The sequence below is a fragment of the Lissotriton helveticus genome, chromosome 4_1, assembly GCF_964261635.1.
Source record: "Lissotriton helveticus chromosome 4_1, aLisHel1.1, whole genome shotgun sequence".
In the NCBI taxonomy this organism is placed as follows: Eukaryota; Metazoa; Chordata; class Amphibia; order Caudata; family Salamandridae; genus Lissotriton; species Lissotriton helveticus.
Window position 1 is genome coordinate 2,099,046,996 of NC_136063.1, and position 27,269 is coordinate 2,099,074,264.

The window sequence follows — 27,269 nt, forward strand, 5'->3', positions numbered from 1 at the left end:
AGTGGTAGCGGAGGCACGCCTACATTGCTGCAGCACTTCCAATTCCACAGGGTGTGCAGAGCCCTTCTAGAGCAGCTGGGAGTGGATCTCGCTGAGCCACCGGAGGTCCCAGAACTAACATTTGTGTTAAAAAACGGAGACTGCCCGAAAGCTAGTAACCAATCTGTACAGAATAGCACTATCCTATAGGAAGGTTCAGTACACTGATGCGCATCTGGCCTGGCAGAGGGATCTACAGATGCCACTAGATGATGACATGTGGCGCTACTGCTACGAGAATACCAGACGTCTTTCCCTCAATGGTAAGCACATGCTGATTCATTTCAAATTCCTAAATAGGGTCTATTACACCCCAGAGCGATTACACAGATACGGCCTGCGGGAGACGGCGGAATGTGAGCGATGCCGCACGCAGGTGGCAGACTTTCTGCATCTTGATTGGCTGTGCCCTGGGGTACAGTCCTTCTGGAGCGCTGTCTTTACGGAGCTTGGCGGTATTACTGAGGTTGTGCTGGCCCCGACACCCGAGCTGGCGCTCCTGGGCTACACTAAACAGTTACCGAAATCTATGCGCAGACTAGTTGGCATGGGTTTGCTAATGGTGAAACATGAGGTCGCTATGCATTGGTTGAGGGGCCCGACTCCCACGATCCACAGCTGGCTATGGGATGTGACGTATTGCAGCACACAGTCAGAGGTCTACAATGAGCTACTCCCTCCAAGGAGTCGGGCCAAAAATTTCTGGAGTTTGTACCAGACCTATATGAGTAGCAGAGGGGGGGAAAGTGAAGATGTGCTCAGTGCTGAGGAGGAGGTAATGATAAAAACCATGTGAGTGTCTTTACAAGCAATGGCATTTGAGTAAGTTGATCACGTACGCTCTGAGGGGCTTAATAACACTACATCGCCGCCTGCCCGGAACCAGGTTGTTGGCTAAATGGCTGTGTACATCGGAGCACTGGTACTAGAACTCTGTATTTATATCTGAAACGTTGTTCAGTGTGTGCGGGAGGGATGGGAAGGGGGGGGGGATTTGATGTCTGCTGGGGTTTGTCTTTGCTGGACTTGTAAAATTCAATAAAATGATTCATAAAAAAATTTAAAAAAAGAGTAGGACATCGTCCGCATGTAAGGCAATTTTGTCTTCATGAGAGCCTGTCCATTTCCAGCCCTGGACCCGATCGTCAGCACGAATGAGGCTGTCCAGGGGCTCCATCGCCAGGGGAAAAATGAGGGGCGAGATGGGACATCCCTGTCTCGTCCCTCTCCTGACTGTGAACATGTCTGAGAGCGCTCCATTGACAAGCACCATTGCGGTCGGTTCGGAGTGCAGTATTTGAACCAGACGGCGAAACTCAGGGCCCATGCTCATAGCAGCCAGGACATCATTCAGGTATCCCCAGAAGACAGAGTCAAAAGCTTTCTCGAAGTCGACTTGGAGAAGTGCCAAGTAGGGGGTTAGTGACTGTCGGTTGGCCAAAGCTAGGTGGAGGTGTCTAAGGCAGTGCCTGGTACTCTGTGCCAGTATGAAGCCACACTGGTCAGGGTGGACCAGCTTGTTGCGGTATGGCCTGAGACGCTGTGCCATGACTTGACTGTGGCGTAAATTTTGACCTCTGTATTAATTAGGGATATCTGGTGGTAGTTGATGAAGGCTGGTGCGGGCAGCTGTGTTTTGGGAATAATGACTATTGTGGCCGCGTCGGTCTCTAAAGGGAATGAGCCCCTTTATATGGCCTCTCCATAGAGGGCAGCGAGGTGTGGGACAAATATGTCATGGTAGGCGGCGTAGTACTCCTGTGGGTAACCGTCTGGGCCAGGAGTTTTCCCGGCTGCAACCCGCGAGAGGGCGTCTGGTATTTCTTTGTGTGTAACGGGGCCCTCCATTCCGGTCGATTCATCTGCATTAAGTTTAGGAAGGTGAGGTTTTCTAGTGTGATCAGATCTAATAGCGAGAGTTCAGCGCTTGGGCCGAATAAAGATCGGAATAATAGTCAGCGAATGATTGGGCCATCACTTTGGAAGAATGGTGGGTAATCCCTCCTGAATCTCGGATTTCTGGAATTATCCGGTTCGCCAAGGGGTATGACACTAACCTATGCAGTGTTCTCCCATTTTTATCACCCCATCCATATACGCGCACGATGGGGTATGTCCATAGGAGCATTGCTGAGTTCAGCGCAATCTGTTTGATTTCATCTCTCACCAGTGTTAGTTGGAGCAACTGGAACTCGTTTGGTGCTCCGGATGAACTCCTTTCGAGTCAGGTCGCTTGAGTCTCAAGGAGAGGGAGCCTGCATTCCTAAGCTGCTCGTTGGGCTTTAAGGTAGCTTTTAGCGAATCCGCGGATGGTCACCTGAGCCGCCTCCCACAGGGTACCTGGAGAGGAAACAGAGTCTTGATTAGTGAGAAAGTACTGTTTAAGTTCCGCTCCGGTTGCTTCTTTGAATTTCCCACCTTGGAGAAACCATGCATTCATCTTCCACAAAGGGCGGAGTGTAACAAGGGGGTCACCTAGGGCTAAGAGCAGAGGTGAGTGGTCCGAGATGCCTCGGGGAAGGATATGTAGTCTCTGACTTTGCGACATTCGAGGGCCGGCATAAACATCATGTCAATGCCTGCATGAGTGTCGTGCGCTGCTGAGGTGTGTGTATACTGGGTTTTCTGGTGGGTTCCACAACCTCCATACGTCACAGATACCGATGGCTTCGGTCCAGCTTGCCAACTGTTTGGAGTGTACGATGCGTGAGGCAGAGGGGGTCCCTATGGTATCAAGCCTGTGTTGCATGACGGCATTGAAGTCTCCTCCCACCACTGTTGTTCCCACCGGTAAGGAGCTAAGCACTTCCCCAATACGGCCTAGAGTCTGTGTATGCATGGCACAAGGATATAGATGGAAAGGACTTTGAAGGGGTTATCGGCCAGTGTTCCGGAGAGGGCAACAAAGCGACCGTGGGAGATCCCAGGTGATTTGAGTAAGTATGAAAGGCAAGTTAAGCCTCAGGAGGATCGCCACCCAGTGTGAGCCCAGTGTGAAGCCTGTATGCCAGGATCTATCAAACCCGTATCTTTCAAGGAAGGGACAGAGATTTACTGGAGCAGGAGTATGTCGGGGGGTCTTTGGGCATACCGCAGAACAGCGGTTCGCTTGATTCTGTCTAATAGGCCTTTGACATTCCATGACGTTATCCGGAGAGAGTCTCCTCTATGTATCGCTTGTGTCATGGTCGATGTGAGAAGCCCACGGAATCCCGGGAACCCACCATGTGGTGGGAGTGCTTGGGTGATGGTTAGTGTGGGCTGAAGGCCTCACCTTGGTATGTGGTTGGCGTATAATATCGTGCTGGTGCAAGGCTGAAGTGCTGCAAACTTTGAATTGCTGAACTAAATCTGAATCCGGGACAACCAGGTCCAGGTTGATTCTGGGGTGTCAAAGAAATATGTTTTGTCCTGGAAGGCCACACGTAGCCGAGCTGGGAAGAGCAATCTGTACCGTAGGTTAAGGGTGCGTAATTTTTGCATGACTTCCACATACGAACGTCTTTGAGTCTGGACTTCCCTATAGTCCGGGAATATCATGATAGTGTGGTTTTCGTAGGATAGGGTTATCTGAACACTGGCCTGACATAGGATCAAGTCTCTGTCCCTGAAATTGAGGATTCTGGCAATAATGGGTCGATGTGGGTGCAAAGCAGGCACGCCCCAGGAACCACTCCACTTCAGGATCAGCCCCAGTACTCGAACAGGCAACCGGGGCCCAGATGAAGGCCTGTCCACTACTGGCCTTCAGACTTGATTGTCTCTGCCACAAGAGAACCTGCGCCAGTCGGGACGGAGAACGAGTATAGGGCTAATTATTGCGTTGCTGTGCTGGAGGCACCCGGGGGGGCCCTGATTGCCGCATCCGTCAAGGGTTTCAAAGGAGTGTGTTGGGCCACCGCTACGTTGTTGTGAGGCAGAAGGGTAAAAACAGGCCTCTATGTTCCAATGTGATGTGCGTGGTTCGCAATATGTCTGGCGTGCACTCAGGAGGCCTAGGTTCACCGGGGAAGGGAGGGGGGAACGAGGTCCGCCACTGTGCAAATCTGCTGCCGAACTCCAACCCCCCCACAAAGAAGGGTCTCTCCCCGAGACCCCTTTCCCCCCCTGCCCCCCGAGACCCTCCCACCCAGAGCAAGAGGCGGTCGCAGAAGAGTCCTGCAGAGACTTAGAAGTCAGGAGTGAAGGGAGGGAGGGGAGAACTCCTCCGGAGGCCCCCGCTGCACAACTACCACAGCCGATCCCCATCGCCCCGGGCCCTGGTCATCGTCAGGGGCCCAGATACCTGCCAGCCCATGCAGATCTACAGTTGCGATCATACCAGGCCCGGGAGGCTACTGCCAGAGGGCAAAGGGGCATGCACAAGTCCCCGTCACTAACCTGTTCACGGGGAGATGGTGCCAGGCGGGTGGCCTCTGTGCCACATCAGGTCGGTACCAGGACACTGGGTAAGTCTGGAGGCCGGAGTGCGGATACAGGGCCAGCCGCCACGTCCTCATGTTTGTGATCCACCCGGGGCCTCAAGTTGCAGGGGCCTTAGGGATGCAGCAGACTGCTTTACACCATCACCAGGCGGGAGGAAGATCTCTGGCCCTTATGTTGTTCTGTGGCTAGTGCAGGCCGCCATTTTGTCTCAGTCGTGTTCGGGAGGCCGAGTGGATCTGACCGCTGTGCTTCACGCCTCGTGGTTCTGCTCCACGCCAATGTCCGCACCAGGCTGCAGTTGGGTGTTTGCCACTGCTTGAGGGGAAGGATATCTGCCGATGGTGTCGGATACTCAGAGCAGATGACGGAGGGGTCCAGAGCACTCTCAGAGTGCGACCTCCATCTTGATGCTCCAAGCCACATCCCTCTCCTTCGGTATCTTAAGTGACTGAGGTTTGTTGACAGGGACTGTGGTGGTGCTGTTTAGCATGGGGTCTAAAAGGATGTTGAGATCTCCTAGAAATATATGGTCTGTGTCCAGACGGTCTATCTGCAACTGTAAATGCTGGTAAAAGGCAGGTTCATTTATATTTGGGGAGTAAACGTTAACAAAAAGGACAGTGTGTCCTGCTAAACAGCCTGATACCAACAGGAACCGGCCTTCAACATCGCCAATTGTGGAAATATGTTTAAATGCTAGTGTTTTACGAATCAGTATGGATACTCCCTGGGAGTATGAGCTATCATTCCAGAAAAAGCAGGGTGATCTCTAGGTGGTGGCAAACTTGGATGGGTGACCTGATGCTAAGTGTGTTTCCTGCAGGTACACAATGTCAACCCTATGCTGCGGTATATATTGGAGTACCTGTCTACATTTTCTCTGGTTGTTAGGTCCCTGCACATTCCACGTCATCATGGTAATATCTATATGAGGACGGACATCTACCCGGTGTGCCATTGCTTACATTGAGCTATGTAGTGATGCATTGTCATGTCTGTAGCAATAAATATGATTGTAGACCAATAGGAAGAGTTACTTACCGTCGGTAACGATATATCTGGTAATGACACAGTCTAGCTGCAGATTCCTTAACTTAAAATATCTCCCCAGGCGTCAGACTGGACCCAGAAAATCTTTTTCCCCAGCAATACCTCTGCACGCCGGGAGGCGGCGTTGCCCAGCTCCGCCTTGACGTCGTCCATGGAAGTGACGTCAATGGAGCCATATAAGCCCCTTCTGGCATGCTGACGTCAGTTTTCTACAGGAAACTTTTCCACGCCACAATGCAGAGCCGTGCAAAAAACTGCAATACCACAGGAACAGTATGTGTTAAAAAATAATAAAAGAATAAAATCACTGAAAAAGGCACAGAAGGGCAATTAAAAGAACCACAATATTGAAGCAACATGTTGCAAGACAAGGGACTCGAAGTGAACGACCACTAGAAAGTTCAACACACACACACACTCCAGAGATTGAAGAACTGTAGCATCAAGAGAACCCAACCCAACCGACTGCCAGAGAAAGGGGGAGGCATGGGTGTGGTCGGTGGGAGGGAATTAAAAACAGAATAACTCCACGCGCGAGTAGGCCAGGAAGAAAAATATGAGAAGGTAGTAAAAAGTATAGACCTGAACCACCTTAAAACGTGGACGGAGTGGAGAGCCAAATGGCTCGAAAGCTGCCAAAGTAAGGTGAGAGAGCACGCCACCAACCAAACATTAGGACGGAGAGGAGTCCGAAGGGTCCCACGGAGAACACCACACCCTACCCCAGAGTGAGGTGCGAGAGCATACCCACGGAAGACCAAGGCCACCAGAAAGAGGGAGGCTAGGTGGAAATACCACATGTGAAAATTGGGGAGGATGGGCGGGCGTTAAGGAATCTGCGGCTAGACTGTGTCTCTACCAGATATATCGTTAAGGAATCTGCAGCTAGACTGTGTCTCTACCAGATATATTGTTACCAAAGTTAAGTAACTCTTCCATCTGATAGAGACATCTAGCCGCAGATTCCTTAACTTAGAATAGATACCAAAGCCATACCCCATAGGAGGAGGGTCTGTAAAACAACCACCAAGTTCCAGGAGAACATATTTGTCAAGAGGCTGATGAAAAAACGTTGGAAACCGCAATGCCAGGACAACAGACATCAGACCCATGACCCACCCTAAGGAGCATGAACAAGGGATGGTAAAGACACCAAATCTGACAAGGGACGGAGTGAGACCTCTCTCTCCCACACATAGATGAAAGGAAAACAGAAATAAAAGTTCTGTGCCAACGTAAGGAATATGCAGCGAGACCTTCAAAGAAGGATCCAGGCATCGGTCTCTATAACTCAAGAGGAACGTAGTATCAAGGGTCAAAACAACATGACAACGGTAAAGCATACCGCCTGAACACACACCACAGTGGAAGCCACAAGAAACGGGACAGTCGGGAGACTGTCCGCCTATTAACTGGAGCCGCAGCATGAGACCCGTGGGTGGAAGAAAAAACACCTTAATGTGTACTGCCTAGGACATATGACAACAGTGGCAGGGCCGAGCCCAGAGCCTAGTGTCAACAGAGACAGAGAAGTCACCATGTAAATGTAAATGTAAATGTAGCCGTACTTGTAAAGCGCACTGATACTCCTGAGTGTCTGGCGCGGTACTCATACCGCTAGGGAACCCTTCCTGGTTTTTCCCAGGGAAATGTCCACTCCTGGGCATCCCCAGGGTGCAAACAGGCATCCCTAGCGCTGTAGGGGGCCGTTGTGGAGACTAAGCAAGCTATTGCCCAGAGTTGCAGCGTGGGACCCATGCTTAGAGTAGGCACCGAGGCGAGAAATCAGGTCCGAGGAATTATGAGCCCAAGATCCGCCGAGACCAGCCAAGGGAGGAATTGAACCCTGGTCCCGGGCCAGACCTCAGCATCAGGGTCTGCCGCTCTTAACCATTGAGCCACACTTCTCCACAAAAGCTCAGGAGGTAGGCATGCAGCCAAATGAATTAAAAGGCACCACTGTGAGTGGATAACCTGCAAGGCTATTAACACACAGAGGACACTATCCCGAAGGAAAGAGTAAGCAAGAATGTCTGACTCTAAGGCAAAAAGGACTTAGTATACAAGCACCCCAGCGGCGTGTAGAATCCACGATAAACACACAAGAGACAGGAATGTCGACACGCGTACGTGGAGTGACTAAATCCTAAATAGGGTAGTAATGCAAACAGCACCACGGCACCGGTGTGCTGCATAACAGTTAAGAATGCAGAAAAAAGAACAGGTCCCCGAGGGGGAAGAATACTGGTCTTCCGTGGGACAGCGGAAACAAAGACCACAAGACTGCCCAAAAGGGATAGAAAGAAGGCACAGACAGAAGCCTGGCGCCAAAGCCTACACCTCCCAAGGCCAACACCATCTACCAAAAATGGAGAACGTCAAGAACAATACACACACAGTAATGCCACCTAAAGAAGCACCTGTGCCGTAATGGGAGTAAGAACTCACACCCAGAAAAGCATCAGGGGTGGAGCACAGATCCAGAGGCAGAAAGGCATAGACCAGAGCCACTCCTTGAGAACTAAGAATATGCACAGGACAGGAATGGACAAACCGGACCCCGTGTCCTGCAAGAAGCAATGAACTGGAAACCGTTCGAGGGAAGACCTGCCCTCTCCCCAGGGGCACATGTCCACCGATAGACAGGCAAGACGTGCGCAGCGAGGTTGTAGGAACACGCCAGGGAGAAAAAACCCCTTAAGGAGGCGGGATGTATTACGGACCAACCCTAGACAGCCAATGGTAACCCTTGGAGAGAAACCAATCCTATGGAACTCACCAGAGGAGACATCCTAAAACAGTAGTTAGAGTCACCTTGCGCCAAAGTTCCTGGGCAAAGAAGAGTAGCAAAATGATTGCCAACAAATACCCCACACAGGGTAAGGCACAACCCTACAAAAGAAAGGTCCCTCTTGAAACAAGCTCGTAAGGCAGAGGCTCAAAAGAAAGGTAAACACACCGTAACCAGCTGTACCAGAATAAATAAACAACACGACTGAGCAGCCACACAACCCAGAACATCTGCAGCCCACGACAGGTAACAGAAAAGAGATACATATACAGGAGCTTGACCGCCTAGTCAGCATGTGCGTCAAAAAGAGTGACTCCCATTAAATTGTTTATCTTTTTAAGTCACTCCTGAACATGCTCTGGGGAAACGCCATCACGCAACCACGCGTGGTGGCGTATGGCAACTGACCTGGCCATAGTACGACCCACAATGTCCATGGCAGACCGAATGGAAAAGTGCGCCATTTCATGGCCATCACTGATTAGGCAGGCCAAATCGGCATGAGAGATCCCCGGCAAGGAGGGGAGAAGCCGCTCAACAGTGTAAATGTAAATGTAAATGTCATGGTATTTATAGAGCGCATTGTCACCAGACGGTCACCTTGCGGTGTTGCCAATTCGGCTTCCTGGCGCTGATACTCATACCGCTGTGGAACCCCTCCTGGCTTTCCCTGTGTAGTGTCCACTCCTGGGCACCCCCAGGGTGAAGCCAGGCATCCTTAGCACTGTGGGGGCCGGTGTGGAGGCTAAGCAAGCTATTGCCCTGAGTTGCAGCGTGGGGCCCGTGATTAGAATAGGCACCGAGGTGAGAATTAACAGGTCTGAGGAAATTGAGCCCGAGACCCCGCCGAGGCGGGAATCTAACCCTGGTCCCCTGGCCAGCACTCTGCATCAGGGTCTGCCGCTCTAACCATTGAGCCACACTCCTCCCAAAAGGAAAAATGTAGCTCAAGCAAATACACACAACGTGTTGAGGGACCGGAGTCGCAAACTGGCGGATGTAAACACATTGCGGCCATATAACTCCAACCACCGAGACTCCAGAGTGGGAGGATGCAACGGAACAGGAGTCACAGAAAGAGCTGCCTGAAGCACAAGTCGTCCAGCTCCAGGATGGAGGGTCAAACAGGCCGGGTCAGTGGGAGCCGGCCGACATGCCACAGCACGATCCACGTGGTCCCCGAGGAGGGCAGTGCCCACGTTCTGAAAAGGATGTCAAACAATGACTCTGCAAAGGGTAACAATGGTTCTATGTTCCGCGCGCGCAGGTGGGGAATATCCAGCAAAGGCTCCGAAGACTAGAGATTGAGGGCAGCTCCATCCTTAAAATTTCTGCAGCCCTGCAAACAGCCCTGACGAACGTCCACTAGCCTCCTTGGCCCCGCGATGCGGTGAAAGCAAGTCATCAGTAGGTGATGGACTCAAGCTAATACGGCCACTTAATAAAGGCTCAGCAACATGATGAGTAGGTCAATGCTCCACTGGCGCCTGCACTGGAGGGCAGTGAAATGGCTCAGGGGGTGGTGAACCCACCGGGACCACATCCTCCACCACTAAAGCTGGAGACGGTATCGGAGTCAAGGTGACTCTGAGCCGGCATCGGAGACCTTTGAAAAGGCCCCGATTGGCGGAGTGGAGCAAGCGTCGGCGACCTCCGAAAAGTTCTCGAGCACTCGAGTGGAGCCGGTGTCAGCGACCTCCAAAGAGGCCTCGACTCCCCGAGTGGAGCCAGCATCGGTGACCTCCGAAGAGGCCTTGACTTCTCGAATTGAGCCGGAAACCTCCGAAAAGGTCTGGACTCCTCAAGTCGAACCGGTGACTTCCGAAGAGGCCTCGACCCTTTGAGTTGGCAACTTCCGAAAAGGCCTCGAGTTGAGCCAGTGGCCTCCGACGGCCTCGACTCCTTCAGTCGAGCCGGCGTCGGTGACCTCCGAAAAGGTCCCGATCATTCGAGTCGAGCCGGCATCGGCGACCTCTGAAAAGGCCTCGACCACTCAGAGTCGGACCATCGTAGATTCATCATTCCCCGAGGGGGAGAGAGAATGACGAAGCGGTGTCGTGCACCGCACTGCAGCCACCTCCAGTGATCCCGCAGGGAGCCTCGGAAGGCTGTGCGACAGCGCTAAGGAAGGGCTAAACATCGTTGGATGCCCCTCCAGGCCGTTTCCTTGCGTTGCGCCGACTCTGGTGTCAGAGTCAGGGCTCTCGATTGGAGCCAAGGGCAAACTCGCCAGCGTTGTCCCAACCTGAGTCCCTACCACCGCTATGGGGTACGGAGGCGCGCCAGGGAGGGGGGATGCTTACCTGCGGTGACTCTATTGTCATAGTCAGGGCACTCGGTTGGCGCCGAGGGTAAACCCGCCCGCGGTGTCCCAACCTGAGTCCCTAGCCCCACCTGTGGGGCCCGGAGGCGCAGCAGGGAGGGGGGGAAATGCTTACCTGAGGTAGGCTAATGACGGCGATGGACTGGGACTGGCCACGCCGCGTGGATGACTCCACTGGAGAAGGAGACCTGCGTCGCGAGGTGTCCGTTCGGGACATCTGGGCAGACAGCAGCTCCATGCGGCAAACGTTGCACTCCACGGAGTTATGGTACTCTCCCAAGCACCATATACAGAGTTTGTGAGGCCCGTTGTTGGCATCTGTCGGGAGCAGGACCGACACGGTTGAAGCCCACAAAGGGCATTGATACACTGTTCCCCGACGTGAAAGGGCGTCGAAAAGGCCTGTAACAAACAATAACAGGCCCGAGGTATGACTTTCCTGAATCCGCGTTAGGATGTGGAAAAGAAGAAAACTGACGTCAGCACGCCCGGAGGGGCTTATATGGCTCCATTGACGTCACTTCCGTGGACGACGTTGGGACAGAGCCGGGAGACGCCCCCTCCCGACGTGCAGAGCTATTGCTGGGGGGAAAAGATTTTCCGGATCCAGTCTGACGCCTGGGGAGATATTCTAAGTTAAGGAATCTGCGGCTAGATGTCTCTATCGGATATCCTTAACAATAACTTCAAACATTCTAAACCCTACTTTGCCCATCCCCTCCCCCCTCCCAAACCTATTAGCTGTCTACCAGGTTCACTCCCCAAAGCTCCATCACTCAACTTAACATTTTCTCTATGCGCTACGTGAGCTCTCCGCACACCAACATATTATCCAAATCAGGCCTTACTTAGCTGCATCCAGGGGTTACTTACTAATTATCACTAAATCAGCACAGAATTGCAACAGGTTCAGTCATCAAACAGCAACAACAGTAGTTTCCCAAAAACAACAGCGTGAGTCTCAGCTTCAGCTGGACGTAAAGAGATCCACGCTTGCGCTTGAGTGGATGTCCGGTGGTAATTTGCTTGGGTCCCTAGAGCCACTGTTTTTCCTCCGGTGTTTATGCTACAAAGATTCTGAACGTCCGTGAGGCTATCGAAAACCAGTGATTTGCCATTCACATCAACTTTCAGTCACGCTGGATACAACATTTCATTCCTGTGAATTTGCGCCTGGTCTCCTGCATGGATAGGGATGATCCTTGCCATGATAAATCCCCAGTCTCACGGGCTACTAGCAAAATGGTATCCCGATCTCTAAAATGTAGTAATCGTGCAAGAATGGGTCCGGGCGGGCACCCAGGGTTAGGTCGTGCTCCTAGTGTTCTGTGTGCTCGTTCCACAACAAACGTAGACGGGAAGTGTTTGTTTCAAATAGGTCCGGCAATAAACAAACTGATCCATTCTTCCTGTATTAGTGGATTCTGGCATCCCCATTATCCACACATTGATTCTTCGGCTTCTTGCTTCTAAATCTTCATTTTTAGTGGCAATCCTTTTCATAACCCTCTCTAGTCTTCTTGGCTGTTGGGGCTGCGCCATCTCGAGATCTGAAACTTGCCCCTCTGCTGTGTCCAGCTGAGCTGTTCTCTCAATCAGTCAAGTCTTTTATACAAGGAGTCAAATCGGCTATCTAGTGCTTTGAAGTCGGACCTCAAATCCAGCAACAGTGTGCTCGCGTCCAGTGGGCTGCTGTGTCCCGTTATTCCAGCTATTGTCCGCTCCACTATAGTACTGGTTTGCGCAGGTTCTTGGGTTGTTTGGGATCTCTGCGTGTCATTTCCCTTTGGGCACGTACAGCCCTGCTACTCAGGCCCTTTCTTATTTTTGATGAATTTTCAATCTTTACTCTTGTTAGGCAGTCACTTTGATGTAATGTCAATGGCTTGGTAAAGGTTGCAGCCAGACCACCCTTTGCGAGTTTATCACAGAGTATTCTGGTCTTCACCTCCTTAGCCGCTGCTTTTAGAGTGGTTTCCCTTTATATTCTTCGTTCTGATCAGCGGTTCGAGGCAAGTGAAGGAGCGGGGGGAAGGATCATCGTGTCTCTCGCCCACCGCATCCGCTGCAGTACGGGATCTCTACATTCATTCACTACCGCCAAACCTACGCTCTTGTCACTGTTACATGTTGGGCCGCTTCTCTTCTCCTTCTCTTCCCCACCCTGATCTCCTCCTGGATGGCCTGCTGTGTTTGTTCGTTACTGGGTGGTGGGATGCAAGGGATTGGACCTTGCTACCCTCTTCCCGGCCTTCGTAAGTGCGGGATGGTGAGCAGTAGAGCGTTGTTCACCTCGCCATCGCCGAGCCTCTGAGGGCCATTCTCACAGGGCACCCGTACCTTGCACTCTCCGGTGCGGATGTAGCCTGCTCCTCCCTCTCAGCTTCCAAGTTTGCAGTGCAGGCAGGGTTTTTACCGCAGCTTTGGCTTCCGATACACCCCGGGCAGGGGCGGCGATTTCATCAGCGGGCCCATGGTCATCTGCACAGTTTTCTTTCATGGGGGCGCTGGATCGCTCAGCTCGTTGGGCCATCCTTTCCCCAGTGCGCACTTTGTCCGGGCTCTGGCACCATTTTGCCTGCGGCCATGTCAGGCTGCACTCGGCTGCCGGTGGTTCTGTTGCAATTCAAAGCATAAAAAGGGGATCTCCGGTCACAGCAGCCGTTCCGCACCCTGGTCTGTAGGCTTTTTCAGGCAACAATGCAGTTTTGAGTTCGCATTTTAGCGTTGATGTGCAGGGTTCTCATGGAGCTTCAGCTCCGAGCAGCCATTATGGCCAATGGTCAGGCCATGCCTTGAGCTCACTGAGACTACTGATCCCATGAGCATTGTGGTCCATGAGCGGATTCAAGGATACCAAGGGTTGAACTTCAGTATCATAGCTCCAATATCCTGGGCTCATTGAGGCAGAGGGAAATCTTGGAAAAGCTGTGTCCAAGATACCTCCAATGAAGTGAAGCTGTTATGAAGGAGTCAGGTGTAACTCCAGCATGTTGCTGGAAAAGCCCAATGATGTTGACAGGTCGGCCGTCGTCGGGAGGTGGTTTGGAAGAGCTTGAAGCGAGCCCTCCTTCAGTAGCAGCAACCACAATCCTCACCTTTGTGAATACCCCAGTTGCACTGTTAAGGCCAATGGGAGCACGGTGAACTGAAAGTGCTCTTGGCCTAAATTAAACCGCAGGTAGTGTTTGTGGCCTGTAGGACGTGGATGTGGAATTTGGTGCCCTGCATATCCAATGCCACCATGCAGTCTCTCAGATCGAGGACAGATTCAAATTGTACCAATATGAGCCCTTTGAACGTTTTCTTCCGGAAGGGCAATTTCAGAGGACGCAGATATAGGATAGGATAGAGGCCTCCATCCTTTTTCAACACCATAAAGTAATGGGAGTAACAGGCAGTCCCTATCTCTGATGCTGGCACCCTTTCTATGGCTCCCTTATACAAGAAAGCGTGTACTTCTCTTCAGAGTATGGATAAGTGGTCTTTTGGGAGTTTTTGCAGTGAGTATGGCAGATCCAGGGGATGCAATAGAAAAGGTATGGAGTAAGTGTATTCTACAATCTGGAGCACCTACTTGTATGAAGTGATGCTCCTCCACTCAGGGAGATAAAAAAGGATGCGCCTCCCACCTGCCGATTGTGCGCAGCAGAGAGTAAGTTAAAGTACTTTGGACAGCTGCCAAAGGAGGGGCTGATGTTTGGTTAGAACGTTGCCCTTGGAGGCCTGGGCACAATCGGCTTGATTCCCAGCCTCTACCTTGAAAAGACTGGGAGGCCTGTTGCTGCAGAGGTACATACTGGCATTGCCTCCGCTGGTTTCCCCTGATGAAGCCTTGAAAGGGGCGAGTTTGTTTGGAGAACTGGGGAATAAGCGAAGTTAGACCAAGAGAGCAGGCAATTGATTTTCTCTCTTTAAACCTGTCCAATGCCAAGTCCGCCTTTGCTCCAAACAACCTAAAGTCATTGACCGGCATGTCCATTAGGGACATCGGACAAGAAGCCCGTTGAGCAAATCCAGAGCTGGTGCTAAAGCATCACAATAGTTCAAACTGCCCTACCCAGTCAGTCAGTGGCATCATGCCCAATCTGATAAGAGTATTTTGCTGCAACCTGGCCATCCAAGATACAGTGTTGTGGGATTAGCCATATTTCATCTGGGACAGCCGGCAATGCGTCTACCACTATGTCACACAGCGAATGAGAGTACCTGCCCATGAGGCAATTAGTATTGAAATACCTGAGGGCAAGGTTGACAGAAGAAAACATACACTTGGAAAATGTTTCCTTCCACTCTGATTCCCGATCTGGGGAGATGTAAGAACAATATTAGGGTTAAGGTGTCTAGTAGATGTTTGGATCTCTAAATTCTCTGGAGTGGGGTATTGGGAGCAGAAAATCTGGATTCCCCAGGAGCAGGTCTATGCAGCCTTGCCACTTGTCAATTTACCAGAAGGCAAGAACCTAGCTTTGCGTAAGTGCCCACCAGCACATTCGTAATGGACTCATTAAACAAGAGCAGAGGTTTGGTGTCTTGTTCGGCCTGGGTTGAGCACCTCAGCCAGGACATTTGTTTTTTATGGCCATTGTTGGTAGTGCAACATCTAGAGCTTCAGACTCCCTCCTAATAACTGAGATGAAGGAGACAGACTCTTCTGTTGCCATAACTTGGCTGGATTAATAAAGGTAAATTTCTGGAGATGTAGCCAGGGCACTGGAATCTCGTAAATCTAAAAAGATATTCTCCTCACCACAGAGTTCATCATCAGCAGGAGGTTGTCCAGGGCCCGAATAAGAGTACAGGCATGCTGTGTACCTGAGGGGGTGGGATTGATTCTCGGAGTCCAATAAAACTATTGACTCTGGTTCAGAAGTCAGTGATGTCAGACCCGGCATCAAGGTCCGGGGTGGCAGCCTTGGATGGGTCTCTGATGTTGAATCTCATGGGGCTAGGCTCAGGAAATGAGCTCAAAGCGAGATTGAGTGGTGCAGTCAGGGACGAATCCGCCGATAATAACCAAACTGAGGCCACCTTGGATCCTTAAAGAGCAAAGGCACTCCCGAGATATTCAAGGGAGTACTAAAAATTCAGTCTGGGGTAATTTTGAACTTGTGGAGCTGTTGAGGGGTCGCTGACGTCCCAGGAAAGTCATGGTTCATCTGAACCAAACACTGAATCGATTTTCAATGGGGGGTTCACAACTTCATGCACTGGAAGTACGTGGGGCAATGCACAACTCCAAACAGTGGGAGTAGTGAGATGAAGGGGACCTGTGCTTCAGCTTCTTATTTTTCTTTGACTTCCCTGAACTCCTGGAGTTTGAGGGCGAATGGCCACAAGAGCAGCCTTGGTAGGTTGAGCACAACCGTTCCTTAGATCTTCACTGGGACCAGACCTTCTTCGACTTCCTCTGAATTTCTGGGAGAGCAAGTCTGGCTTCATGGTTGTAGATGGCCTTCTTGTTTATCTTTGTACAGCATTTGCTCAATATTGATTTGTGCCTAGAGCTGAAGCACTAGAGAGAGACCCCGTGGGAAAAGAAACCTGTCAATCTGCCAGGATTCAATGGAGCTCCTGATGTAGACAGAAGGGACGGAAAGAGAGGAATTGATGTCAGCACATAGAGGTGGCGTAGATATAGTGGCCTCAACATCACAACTAGGGCAGGACAGATGTGACACAGAGCCATGTGATACCACATACCGTTGCACGAGGGAACTGCTATCAAAAAGTTCTCCAGATTCAGTCTGGCGCCTGGAGAAATTCACAAAGTGAGGAGTCAGTGGTGAGGCATGTCTATCAGAAAATGATGCCCTTAATTGCATAAGATATCAATAAATGCAACATTTTCCATTCCTGGATTGATTAGTCTAACACCCTACATGGTGGACTGCCAAAAATAAAATCCTCTAAAAGTGAGAATGCAACTGTAGGCTTAGCTATGGGCTCAGCGATCAATGATCGTGTAATGGAAGCCAGGAAGCTCCATCACTGGTTATTAGTATTAATACACGTTAAGGTATTTTGCTGAGTCTTCAAAAGGATCCACAGGGAAGATGCTACTTTTGCTAGTTCTGTCAAAGTATAGAGCTAGAGGAAAACAAAAGGAGAGATAGGGAGAGTCAGGAAACACTCTTAGTCCCCTGTTATATTTGTTTAAACAAAGCAAGAGTGTCCAAGAATACAACTAGGATACAATTAGAGCAGGAAAAAAGGTATATGACCCCTCTCGGGTCAATATAGAAAGCCCTCACTCACCAACCTGGTTGGTGACATGCTTCATCATCGGGCTCCACTAAAGAGGCCGAGTGCCTCTCCAGTGTGCTACAATGCCAGGACTACTGCGGAGCGGGTTTTTGTGAAGATAGACGTGTAGTGGGTGATTAGGAGGTGATAGTGATGGTTAAAAATGTCTACAGTGTTTCAAAAAGAGATTTATTACTTGATCACTGGGACAGACTTAAAATCATGTAGGAAAAAAGACCAAATAAATTGTTTGGTTATTTCCAGTAAGTTAAGAATCAGTCAACATGTTTCTGCCTTGAAACAGTGTAAATTTACCAGGCATCCATCAGGACAAATGTGTACTAATCCCTGGCGGTATGAGCACCCTAAGGCCCACCCTGACCTAGGGACGTGAAAGTAAAAATAGAGTGTAAAAAGTGCAAGGAGAAGGAGCGAACTCCTCCTGAGGTTCTTCCAATTAGGAGACCTCACAATGATTGAAAAAATGCACTTTAATGGTGAATCGGATACACACCATGGATCTCGGGAGGGGGGGTGGCGTAATTGGCACACCGCCCTCAACGCCAGGCACCAGTTTTGAACCTGCTGCCACCCTCGTTACCGGATCCTGAAACAATTGCTTGCAGTATGACATGTCCAAAATATAATCTTAGAGATAGATATGTTGTGAATAATGGTGAATAGGTTTGAATAGGCACTTTTAACATGTACACATCATCACATCATCACTCAATTTCCTGCTTTGAAATCCTTGTAGAAGCCATTGGTAGTATTTAAGATACAAGTATGTGAATAAACACCCTAGGCAATCAATAACAATGGCAAAACACGTAATGTAAATTGACAGTGAGGACTAAAGGTGAACGTAGAGAGTTAAAATCGCCACAGTGTGAATTTTATTAATTAAACGTGTTTTATTTTTAAGATGTATAATGAGTAATGAAGTATATTGTCCTTTTTATTATTATGTCGATTGTGTATGCTCATGAAGATGCAATGTATCTGTATGATTTTTAAACTGTCTACATTAAAGTCTTGATTTATTTTAACTCTCTACGTTCACCTTTAGTCCTCACTGTCAATTTACATTACGTGTTTTGGCATTGTTATTGATTGCCTAGGCCGGGTGTTTATTCACATACTGTTGTCCCTGCCCTAGGAATTCACTGGTACCAGTGCCCAGGGGGTCCTTGTTTTTCGCAATCCCTCCAAGTATTTAAGATAAAGCCAGTGAACATAAAAAAGTAATGGTCGAAAACCATCCAGCAGAGCAATAAATGTAACAGTTAAAAAACAATTGAAGTTTCATACAATGAAAGGTATCTTTGCAATAAGGTGACAGTTGCATATATAATTTCATCGATATTAAATTCAGTGAGTGAAAATCATTTGGAACTATACATGCTACAATATTCAAAAAATTGAATCTACATACACTTATATGTAAGAATACTTACATTAGCAGAATTGAAGACATCCGGCAGCAAAAAGTTGAGTAATGCCCACAGTTCATGAAGGTTATTCTGTAAGGGGGTTCCAGTTAGTAGTAATCTATTTGTGGTCTTGAATTCACGAACTATCTCGGACAGCTGAAAATGCAGAATAAATTAGACATGTCAAAACTAAGGAAAAATATAAGAAAAATTTACATGTGCAAACTACCAAAATATGGACTACAAAATGTTGCGGGGCCAAATATCGCAGCCTAAATATCTGTGAACAAAACAATGTGACAGTTAAGTATATACAGGTAGCTAAAGGTTCATTATACTTAACTTTGCATAAGTACCTTTACAAAATATATATTATGAAGGTACATAGATATGGTGTTTAGAATAGTCAATTTATAGTTCCCTATATGCACTTACCATAATGTTATTTTGTTTCTCAATATTTTAACTCCGCAAGACTTTTGTTCTCGGTATTCTGACATACAACCACCAATAAAGGAGCCACTTTGCTAGTAACACTCCGATGGAAAATTCATCAGTTTCCATCAATGCGACTGAAATTTACACCAGCAAATGTGAGCAATGGAAATGTGCCTTAAAGGTAAGGAGCCATTGTCCATAACCATGTATTTGGCCATCTTCGCTTGCTTGCTGCCTTTAAGTGAAAGCCACCTTTTGCATAGCAGACTGTTGCTGAACTAATGGTGCCAGACATGATGGCGAATCAGTCACTCTAGATGTGGTTGCCTATATGACACCATTATGTGGTAGTGCCCCCAGACAACAAGATGAAAGCTGGAGCTGGAGGATTTTTTCCGGAAGAACATCCACAAATCTAAAGTCTGAGAACTCCGCTCATACCTGAGGCTAGAATAGTATTTCTGGCATTCCTTAGTGAATTTTCATTCAGTGCCCTCCTCTAAACCAGGGTCTAAGGGACATGAAAAAGTCTGTATATAATGATACCATCTCAAATTCACTGAAGTGTAGAGCATCCAAATGAACACATGGCTCTTAAAGAGTTCAAACAGCTTGATGCGGCACTCCTAACCTGACAAAGTGGATATCCACATCATTCCCAAAGTCCCTGCTCAAAACGACTAGACAGTCAACACTCAGTCAGTCAGTCAGTAATAGTTTATTGTATGATTAATTAAAATCTTTACAATTACCCCCCAATACGAATAAAAACATATAAAAGAGTTTCATTACATTCACAATATAAAACCAGAAGACATTACCGCAATCCCGTTAGTTATTTGGCAAAGTGCAAGTGCTTATCTTTCGATTCAAACTATTAAGAACACGTTTGTTGAGATACCTGGTTACAGTATCATTTTCCTAGCTAAAACCCTTATAGTGCTTTAACTTACTATGGTATAATCTCTCCCACTCTGCTGAATGGAAAGCACAAAACACAGACTATCAGTTAGTCGGCACGGTATGACATCATAATGGGTGCTACAATTTAAAACTAGAACAGCCTAATTAAAAAATAGAGAACCCTAAAAGGAGGCAAATTCTTTTTAGGAGAGCACGATTTCTCAGAAAAGTATAATGTTTAGAAAGGGTCTCCTAATGATTTTACATTCAATCCATTTATTACATTGATGGGTCAACTGTGGCCTTGCCGCGCAGGTCATACTTATTTAGTTTACTCCCCATCTGGTTGCTGTAAGAGTCTTCTAACCATTGTCATGTATTTGACCCCCTGGCAGGCCAAGATAATGGAAGTACCCTCCAACCAGCTTGCCTGCACGAACGAATATTCAGATCATTGAAGATGAATTTTAAGTACTGTCTCCTCTGGTCCGTGACTGCTGGGCATACACATAATAAGTGGATTAAAGATTCTACTTGAAAACCACATAATCGACAGTTAGCGGTTTGGAAGGACTTTTTCCAAGATGGCTGCAGGTCTTTTGATTCATGCAAGCCCATTCGATAATTTGTGAAGCTCTTTTTTAACTGCAAGCTGAAGTGAGCAGATAGATATGCTTGTGGCTTTAAGGATTTATAAGAGTTGATGATGGTCCACCCATGCCGGCGCTTGGTAATTGTTTTTTTGTCTTCCAGCAGAGATTTCTTTTTAGCTGCACCATTAGCAGCTTTACTGAAGCTTGCTCTATCAACCCCATTTCCCCATGCTGTTTGTAATTCCAACTCAGCCAATGAAATTCTCAGGTAGCTTCCCCAGGAATTCGGTGTTTCGAGGTTCATCTGGTGCTTGATTTCTTCCCAGCATAATCTATTCATAGTATTTGGATTGGAAAAGCGGAATTTATAGCATAGTTTAACAAAGCCGCTCATGCCCCAAAATTTCTGATTCTGAAGGCCGAATTCCAGCTGGACCTGAGCTGGGGAGGCAGACTTTGGCAGGTCAAAGACAGCCTTATAACTCCTTGTCTGAAGTTCATTTAATAAATCAGCTTCCTTGCCACACCAAGAGGCTAAACCATATGACAGGCTGGACTGAATTTGTGCGGCCATTACTTTTAACAGATGGTTATAGTTCGGGCAGTCCAGTTTTTTGCGTAATAATCTGTATGTATAAATTAACGATTGTGCTTTTGCTTTTATGGCCAGTTTATGTTCCTTATGTGTTGTGCCCTGCCCGATTGTTACGCCGAGATATTTGTAGGAGCCTCGCTCTTCCACAATTGCCCCTTTCACCGACCATTTAAACTTCGTTGTTTTGGAATCCACTAAACAAACGATTTGTCTTTTCTTTGTTTAGTTCCAATTTTTCCTGATCCAGGCAGTATATATATATATATATATAATATATAATATATTATAATCGGGGCAGTAGGATGCGTTTCACTTGCTCCTCCACCATAATTTGTTTTTGTTTTTTTTTGTTGTTTTTTTTTGTTTTTTTCTTTGTTTAGTTCCAATTTTTCCTGATCCAGGCAGTATATATATATATATATATAATATATAATATATTATAATCGGGGCAGTAGGATGCGTTTCACTTGGTCCTCCACCATAATTTGGTTTTGGGATTTATTTTTATTATATTATTATATATATATATTATATATATTATATATAATATATATATTATATATTATATATATTATATATAGGTCACACTTCCCTGACTCATTCTAATTTAAATAATTTAAACCATCATCAACTCTTATAATTTATGATGGAGAGCGGTAATTTCTTCTGGTAGTTTCTCAATGTAAAACCTCCATGCTACCTCTAATTTACCGCTCAAAAGGTGTTGGGCCCTTCACACCATGTATTACCTTCAGGAGACTTTAAATAAACCATGAACAGTCAAAATACAATTATTATTGTAAGCCAAAAAAGAGAGTTGTTGAGTATTTTAAAGGGTTTTATTTTCTAGTCAAAAAGTTAATTTTTCTCTGACCCTTTATTCACTAGTAAAATATCAATCAGGTTACAGAATTTGGAAAACAGGAAAAATATCAATAATACAGAACACATTACAGTCTGCATATAAGCATTACATGTAGTTATGAAAAATGTGGCGCAAAAGTCTTAAAGAGTTTCTAAGAAAAATAGTCTTGCAAAGCTAATCAGTACTTAAATAGTTTGCAAAAATATGCTATTAAGAGAAATAAATGCATAAATCAAATAAATCTTTTCAGACCTAATTAATTAGTCAAAACATATTAGCATCTAATCCTATCCTGATCCACTGCACTCTCTGTCTGTCTGTGTCTAAAGAGGAAAGCAGCCCGCCCTTCACAGGCCTCAAAGGAATGTGGCATGAAGTGCCAAGATATGACGTGGAAGCAAGAAACCTCCCCCTGACACTCCTCGGACGCAAGCCCGCCCTTCAGCAATCTCCCGGGACGTTTCTCGTACCTAACCCATAGAAGCCAGCTGAGCTGAGAAAAAGAAGAAGTGCCAGCTCCCATCCAGAGAGGACAGTATTTATACCATAATTATTGGCAGAGTACACAAAGATGTAACATTTTTCAGTAAAACCTTTACGTGATTGGTCAGTCATGATGCATGAGGTCACACTTCCCTGACTCATTCTAAAAACCTGACTTCACTAGTCTTAACAAAAGAAGCATACATGAATAACTACATTTATAAACATTTGCAACATTTACTAGGAAAAATGTTTCAATCTAATTCATCCTTCCTTCCTTCTCAGCGCAGTAGATGGACACTTTTAACTAACTGGTACATTGGCAGAATGACAAGAATGTGCAGTTCACGCTGTTCTTGTCATGAGGAAAGCTGCCACAGTCTGCGCATGCTCCGTTCTCATTAAATTGCAAGTCATAGCCTTGATGGATTCACAGGCAGCCATGTTTTGTGTAGGCCCCAAAAATAAAACAAACACAAAGATAATATTAATTTCATGTAAATCAGTCCATTATGTTTCCCTCCCTCATACTAATACCCCTTATAAATGTTTACCTAGCCAAGCTATTAGTGAAAAGCAGCTTTTCTATTATTTATGACAACATGCAAAATAAATGTGAAAATAGCATTTTCATGCTTTTAGTGTAACATTTAAAAGCACACACAGTTAATATAGCGCACACTGTTAATACAGCACACACAACTACATGCTTTAATGTTTTAGATAGCTTTTCATGCAAACAAGCATTTAGTCCCTTGTGTCGTGTTTGGTGCATTATTAATTCACACACATTATAAAAAGAGGTGTTATTAACTGAAAATGTTTATCAAAATATGCAACAAGTCAAAGTCTATTAAGACAGGAATATTAAATTTAGATTGCATGGATGAGCTGGGAAGAGAGAAACACATTTAATGAATCTTCAAAGGTAAAAAGGCCACTTTTTCTCTATATTGCAAGAAAACACATGTTAATTTAGCAAAAGCATTTTCAGGCCTCACTTTCATGTTTTTCATGTGCCATGTTTTTAACCTGCACCAAAATGTGCGTTGCAATTTAAATGCAGCCTGTCTGAAGCACAAAAAAATAAACAATGCATGACTGCAGATGAAATCTGCTCCATCAAATCCACCCTTCTGATAATTCAAATCATAATAAAATGATTTATAATTCATCACACATATTTCATTTCACTAGTGACAGTATTTTTTTTTTTTTTTTTTTATTTATTTATTTTTTTAAATTGCAAAAGCTGAGCATATAACAATGTTACTTCTATTTCTAAGGCAAACACAAGTCTGGTCTGTAATCAGATCATATATAGCCACGCTCAATTGTTTTAGTGCAGAGTTCTGTAAGTAGCTTCTTGGAACAGTCTTCTTTAAAATAAGTAACTAAAATAATAAAAAAGGATTCAACAGGACAGTTTCAGCATTTCTTTGCTCATTTGTCATCAGCTTGTCATTAGTATGGCTCATACTTTCCATGCAAATTGGACTACTTAGGTGCTGTGAAACTCTGACAGAGCACCATCAATCCTTTGCACTTTTTTTTCAACCAAGGCCTTTCACTCTTATTTTCACTTTGATCAGATTCAGATGTTTCACCACAGCATCTCTCAGATCAAAGCCGTTGCACCATCCATTATGCAGATCTTGTGTAGCAGCTGCAATCTGGTGAGAAACTGCACACTGTACATCAACCAGACCTACACAGCAATGGCTAGTGTTCTCCTCAGTGTTTTCCACAAGTGCATTTGCATATGTATTTTCAAGCCACTTTAGTGTTGCTGAAACACAGTCTTTTGCAAAAGGTAACTCTGTGCTGCCATTGTGTTGCTTTATTATGCTTGACACTTCAGGCAGATAGCTACAATCCACTCTTTGTCCAATCTGTTGTTCTGCACTCATTATCTTTGAGACCACATTATGATCTGATTTCAGAGAAACTGGCAATCTATACCTGGGCATCAGTCTTTGCAATAACACATTTGCCACTTTGCAGTTGTCATTTTTCTCAAAAACAGTTCTGATACAACCCTGTTGTGCTGCTTCAAAAACATTTTCTTGAGCCTCTTTAAATTTAACTGTGAAGATTCCATAGAATGTACATGCTAACAGAACACAAATTTGTGCAACTGAATTAGCATTTCTCTCTCCCATGACTACAGTGACTCCCAATTGAGCAGATATACTGCATGTTATGGTAAGGGCAATCAATTTCGAATTTTGGGCTGGGGTAATTACTAAAAGCCATGAAGCTTTGACAACATAATGTATAAGGAGCACAGCATGTGCTGCTTTTAATGTGTCACCTTTCAAACTTGGGCCATCTACAAAAAGGACACTGTTGGGCTGACTCAGATGTTCATCCTTCAAGTCTGAATTTGGCTTTATGCATATTTTCATGATATTTAGACACTCATATTCATTTTCATCATAATCCAATTCATTTGCTGACATTTCTGTGAAGTTAGGGTCAAAGGCCATTGGGCAATACATCACAGACCTTTGAAAACATTCATCTTTTTGAATAAGCAATGAGAGAGCGCAGCCCTCCCTCTCACTGCAAATTAGTGTATTTTCTTTCAAATAAACTTTCATTCCTAGTGCTGGGGCGCGCCATTTTTTCTCTTTCAACTCTAGGAATGCTTGTGTGCAGTTGTTGTCCAATGGAAGCGGATCAGACACACCTGAGTGTGTCAGCCTCAGTAAAGGCTTAGCCACTAGGGAAAGGTTTAGTAACCACTCTCTACAGCAGCTAACCATTCCCAAAAATGTCCTGACTTCTTTCTGAATTTGAGGTGAATTCATCTTGGAAATTATTTCCACCCTCTCTGGTGACACCTTTCTACCTCCCTTTCCAATTTTGTGTCCCAGACATTCATCTTCTTTTTGACAGTACTCCTGACTATTCTCATGCAATGGCACTGTGACATGAGCTTGGCAAAAATCAATAAAAATAAGCCATTCTTCACCACATGGAATGTGAAAAAATATATTGGCTGGATTCGGTACCACAGGACAACATGGAAAAAATATGCTTTTAATCTCCTGCACTATTCTGTTCTTTTCATTTATTTTCTGTGAACCTATGATCAGAAAGTTACACAAACTTCTAATCAATTCCATCAAAAATCCTTTTATTGGTAAAATTCCTGCAACTGATTGTGTTCCTGAATACATGTCATCTGGTTCAAATTTTAATAAGACATGTTCTGCACATTTTATTAACCTGGCATCCTTCTCTGTGAACTCTCTTATTTCTGTGTTTATTACTTTTTCCAAAGCAGAGGTAATTTTTCAACAGTCTTTTCTGAAAACAATGCTACAACTGTCTCTTGATGGGCCATTTTAAAATGTACATCCTCATCAGGAATCTGAAAAATAACATTATCTGATGTACAGTAATCTGAGCTGCTTACTTTGCAAAATAATTGTTTTTCTGCTAGGCCTGAGTCACAGACAACAGTTTTGCAGTTTTCCTCAAATGGGCCTAATTTTGGTGCACAATTTTCTAATACTGGGTTTGTAATTTCTTTCTTTAAAACTCCTGCAACTAAATCTGGACTTTCCACTGCCTTCACAATGGAATTTGTAAATTCAGAATTGCGAGTGTTAAAACTCTCATTTGCAAACAGAGCAACCTGTTGAACTGGGTTCTGTTTTTGTCTCTGGAAATAATTCACATTTGCTCTGGACAACCTATTTAAATTAACTTTAGCATTTTCCATATTTTGTGGGACCATCTGTGCTTGAGAAATTACTGCCATAGGTACCTGTTTCTGAACTGACATTTGCATTTGCTTAACTGGCATATTTTGCATCTGCAATTCTCCATGTTTTTGTGCATCATGTTTAAATTTATTTTTCTTCTTCCAATGTTCAAATCTGTTATAAAGATGGCAAAAGGACACATTTTCAAGCAGTACAACATCCATACCTGAATTTGCACAAACCAAAACACCTTTACTTCCATCCTGTGCTCTTTTAATCTGTACCCAATCAACATCCTTTGCTGGCACTCTGCCCTTCAGGAAATAAATCACTGCTATATTTTCCTCCATAACAACAGAAAATGATGGTGCATTCATGCTAACCCTTTTCATTTCACTTGGCCTTTCCACAACTTTAGATTCAAACCACAATTTAGTCTGCATGGCAATGTAAAAGAACATTTCCAAATTAATGCACAACTCTTTTAAAAATTCATCAAATCCATCAACTTGTGGGTACCACAGCACAATTCTGTCTCTCAATTGTGGGAATGTGTTCAGAAATGCTGCAAGTTCACTTTTATTCTGTGGCATATGAACATGCACTTCTCCCACTATTTCTCTCAATGAGTAAGCAAAAGCTTCTCCCTCATTCTGCTTATTATTTTTCTCAATTATATCTGGTGGCTTCTTTTCCTTATCCAGTTTCCTTGCTAGGTCTGATCGTTTCTTTTTCTTCTCATGTTTTCTTGCCCACTTGTCTCCTAATTTCTCAAGCTCATTGCATTTAAAACCATATTTTATTTCTGCAATGTGCAAATGCATTCCTGAAGAACACATTTTCTCATTTTCTTCATCATCCATGTGTACCCTAAAACTTTTCTGAAATGGAAAACTTCCTGAAACATCAGTTTCATATTTTTGAGCCAAATCTGTCAGTCCATTATGTGTAATTAATGAACATGTAGCTGTTTCCTTACTCAGGGAAAGTAATTCTTTTTCTTGACACTGGTTCACATTTTCATTATTTAAACAGCAAGGACTGTTACTTTCTTCATGTTCACATGTTGAATTTAAAACACTAAGCTGTCTCTCTTTTTCAGGGCCTGTGTTAATATGTTCCCCTATGTTCTCTATCTTTTTAATTACTGCTGCTTCCTCAGAGCAGGTTTGAAAAATCCCATTTTCAAATATATTTATTTTATCCTGGGCTGCATATGTTGTAAATACCATTTTTCCCTCACCTTTCAGTGCTTGGTGTACTTTCTGTTCAATAATCTGTGTATTCTGAGTTTCTGAAATAAACCCTGCCATAATCACTCCTTCTGCAGCCCTTTGCACCTTTTCAGTAGGGCCCATATTAACTGGGA

General features: G+C 45.7%; 1 protein-coding gene across 4 annotated transcripts in view; it reads right to left on the bottom strand.

Annotated features, from left to right (window-relative positions):
- Positions 1 to 27,269, bottom strand: part of SMARCA1 (SNF2 related chromatin remodeling ATPase 1) — a 2,556,005-nt gene that overhangs the window by 1,327,986 nt on the left and 1,200,750 nt on the right. For all 4 annotated transcript variants that reach the window (XM_078688758.1, XM_078688761.1, XM_078688757.1 and 1 more), the window contains one exon: positions 18,332 to 18,463. In XM_078688758.1, the coding sequence (XP_078544884.1) occupies positions 18,332 to 18,463 (132 nt within the window). The remainder of the gene's footprint in view (positions 1 to 18,331; positions 18,464 to 27,269) is intronic.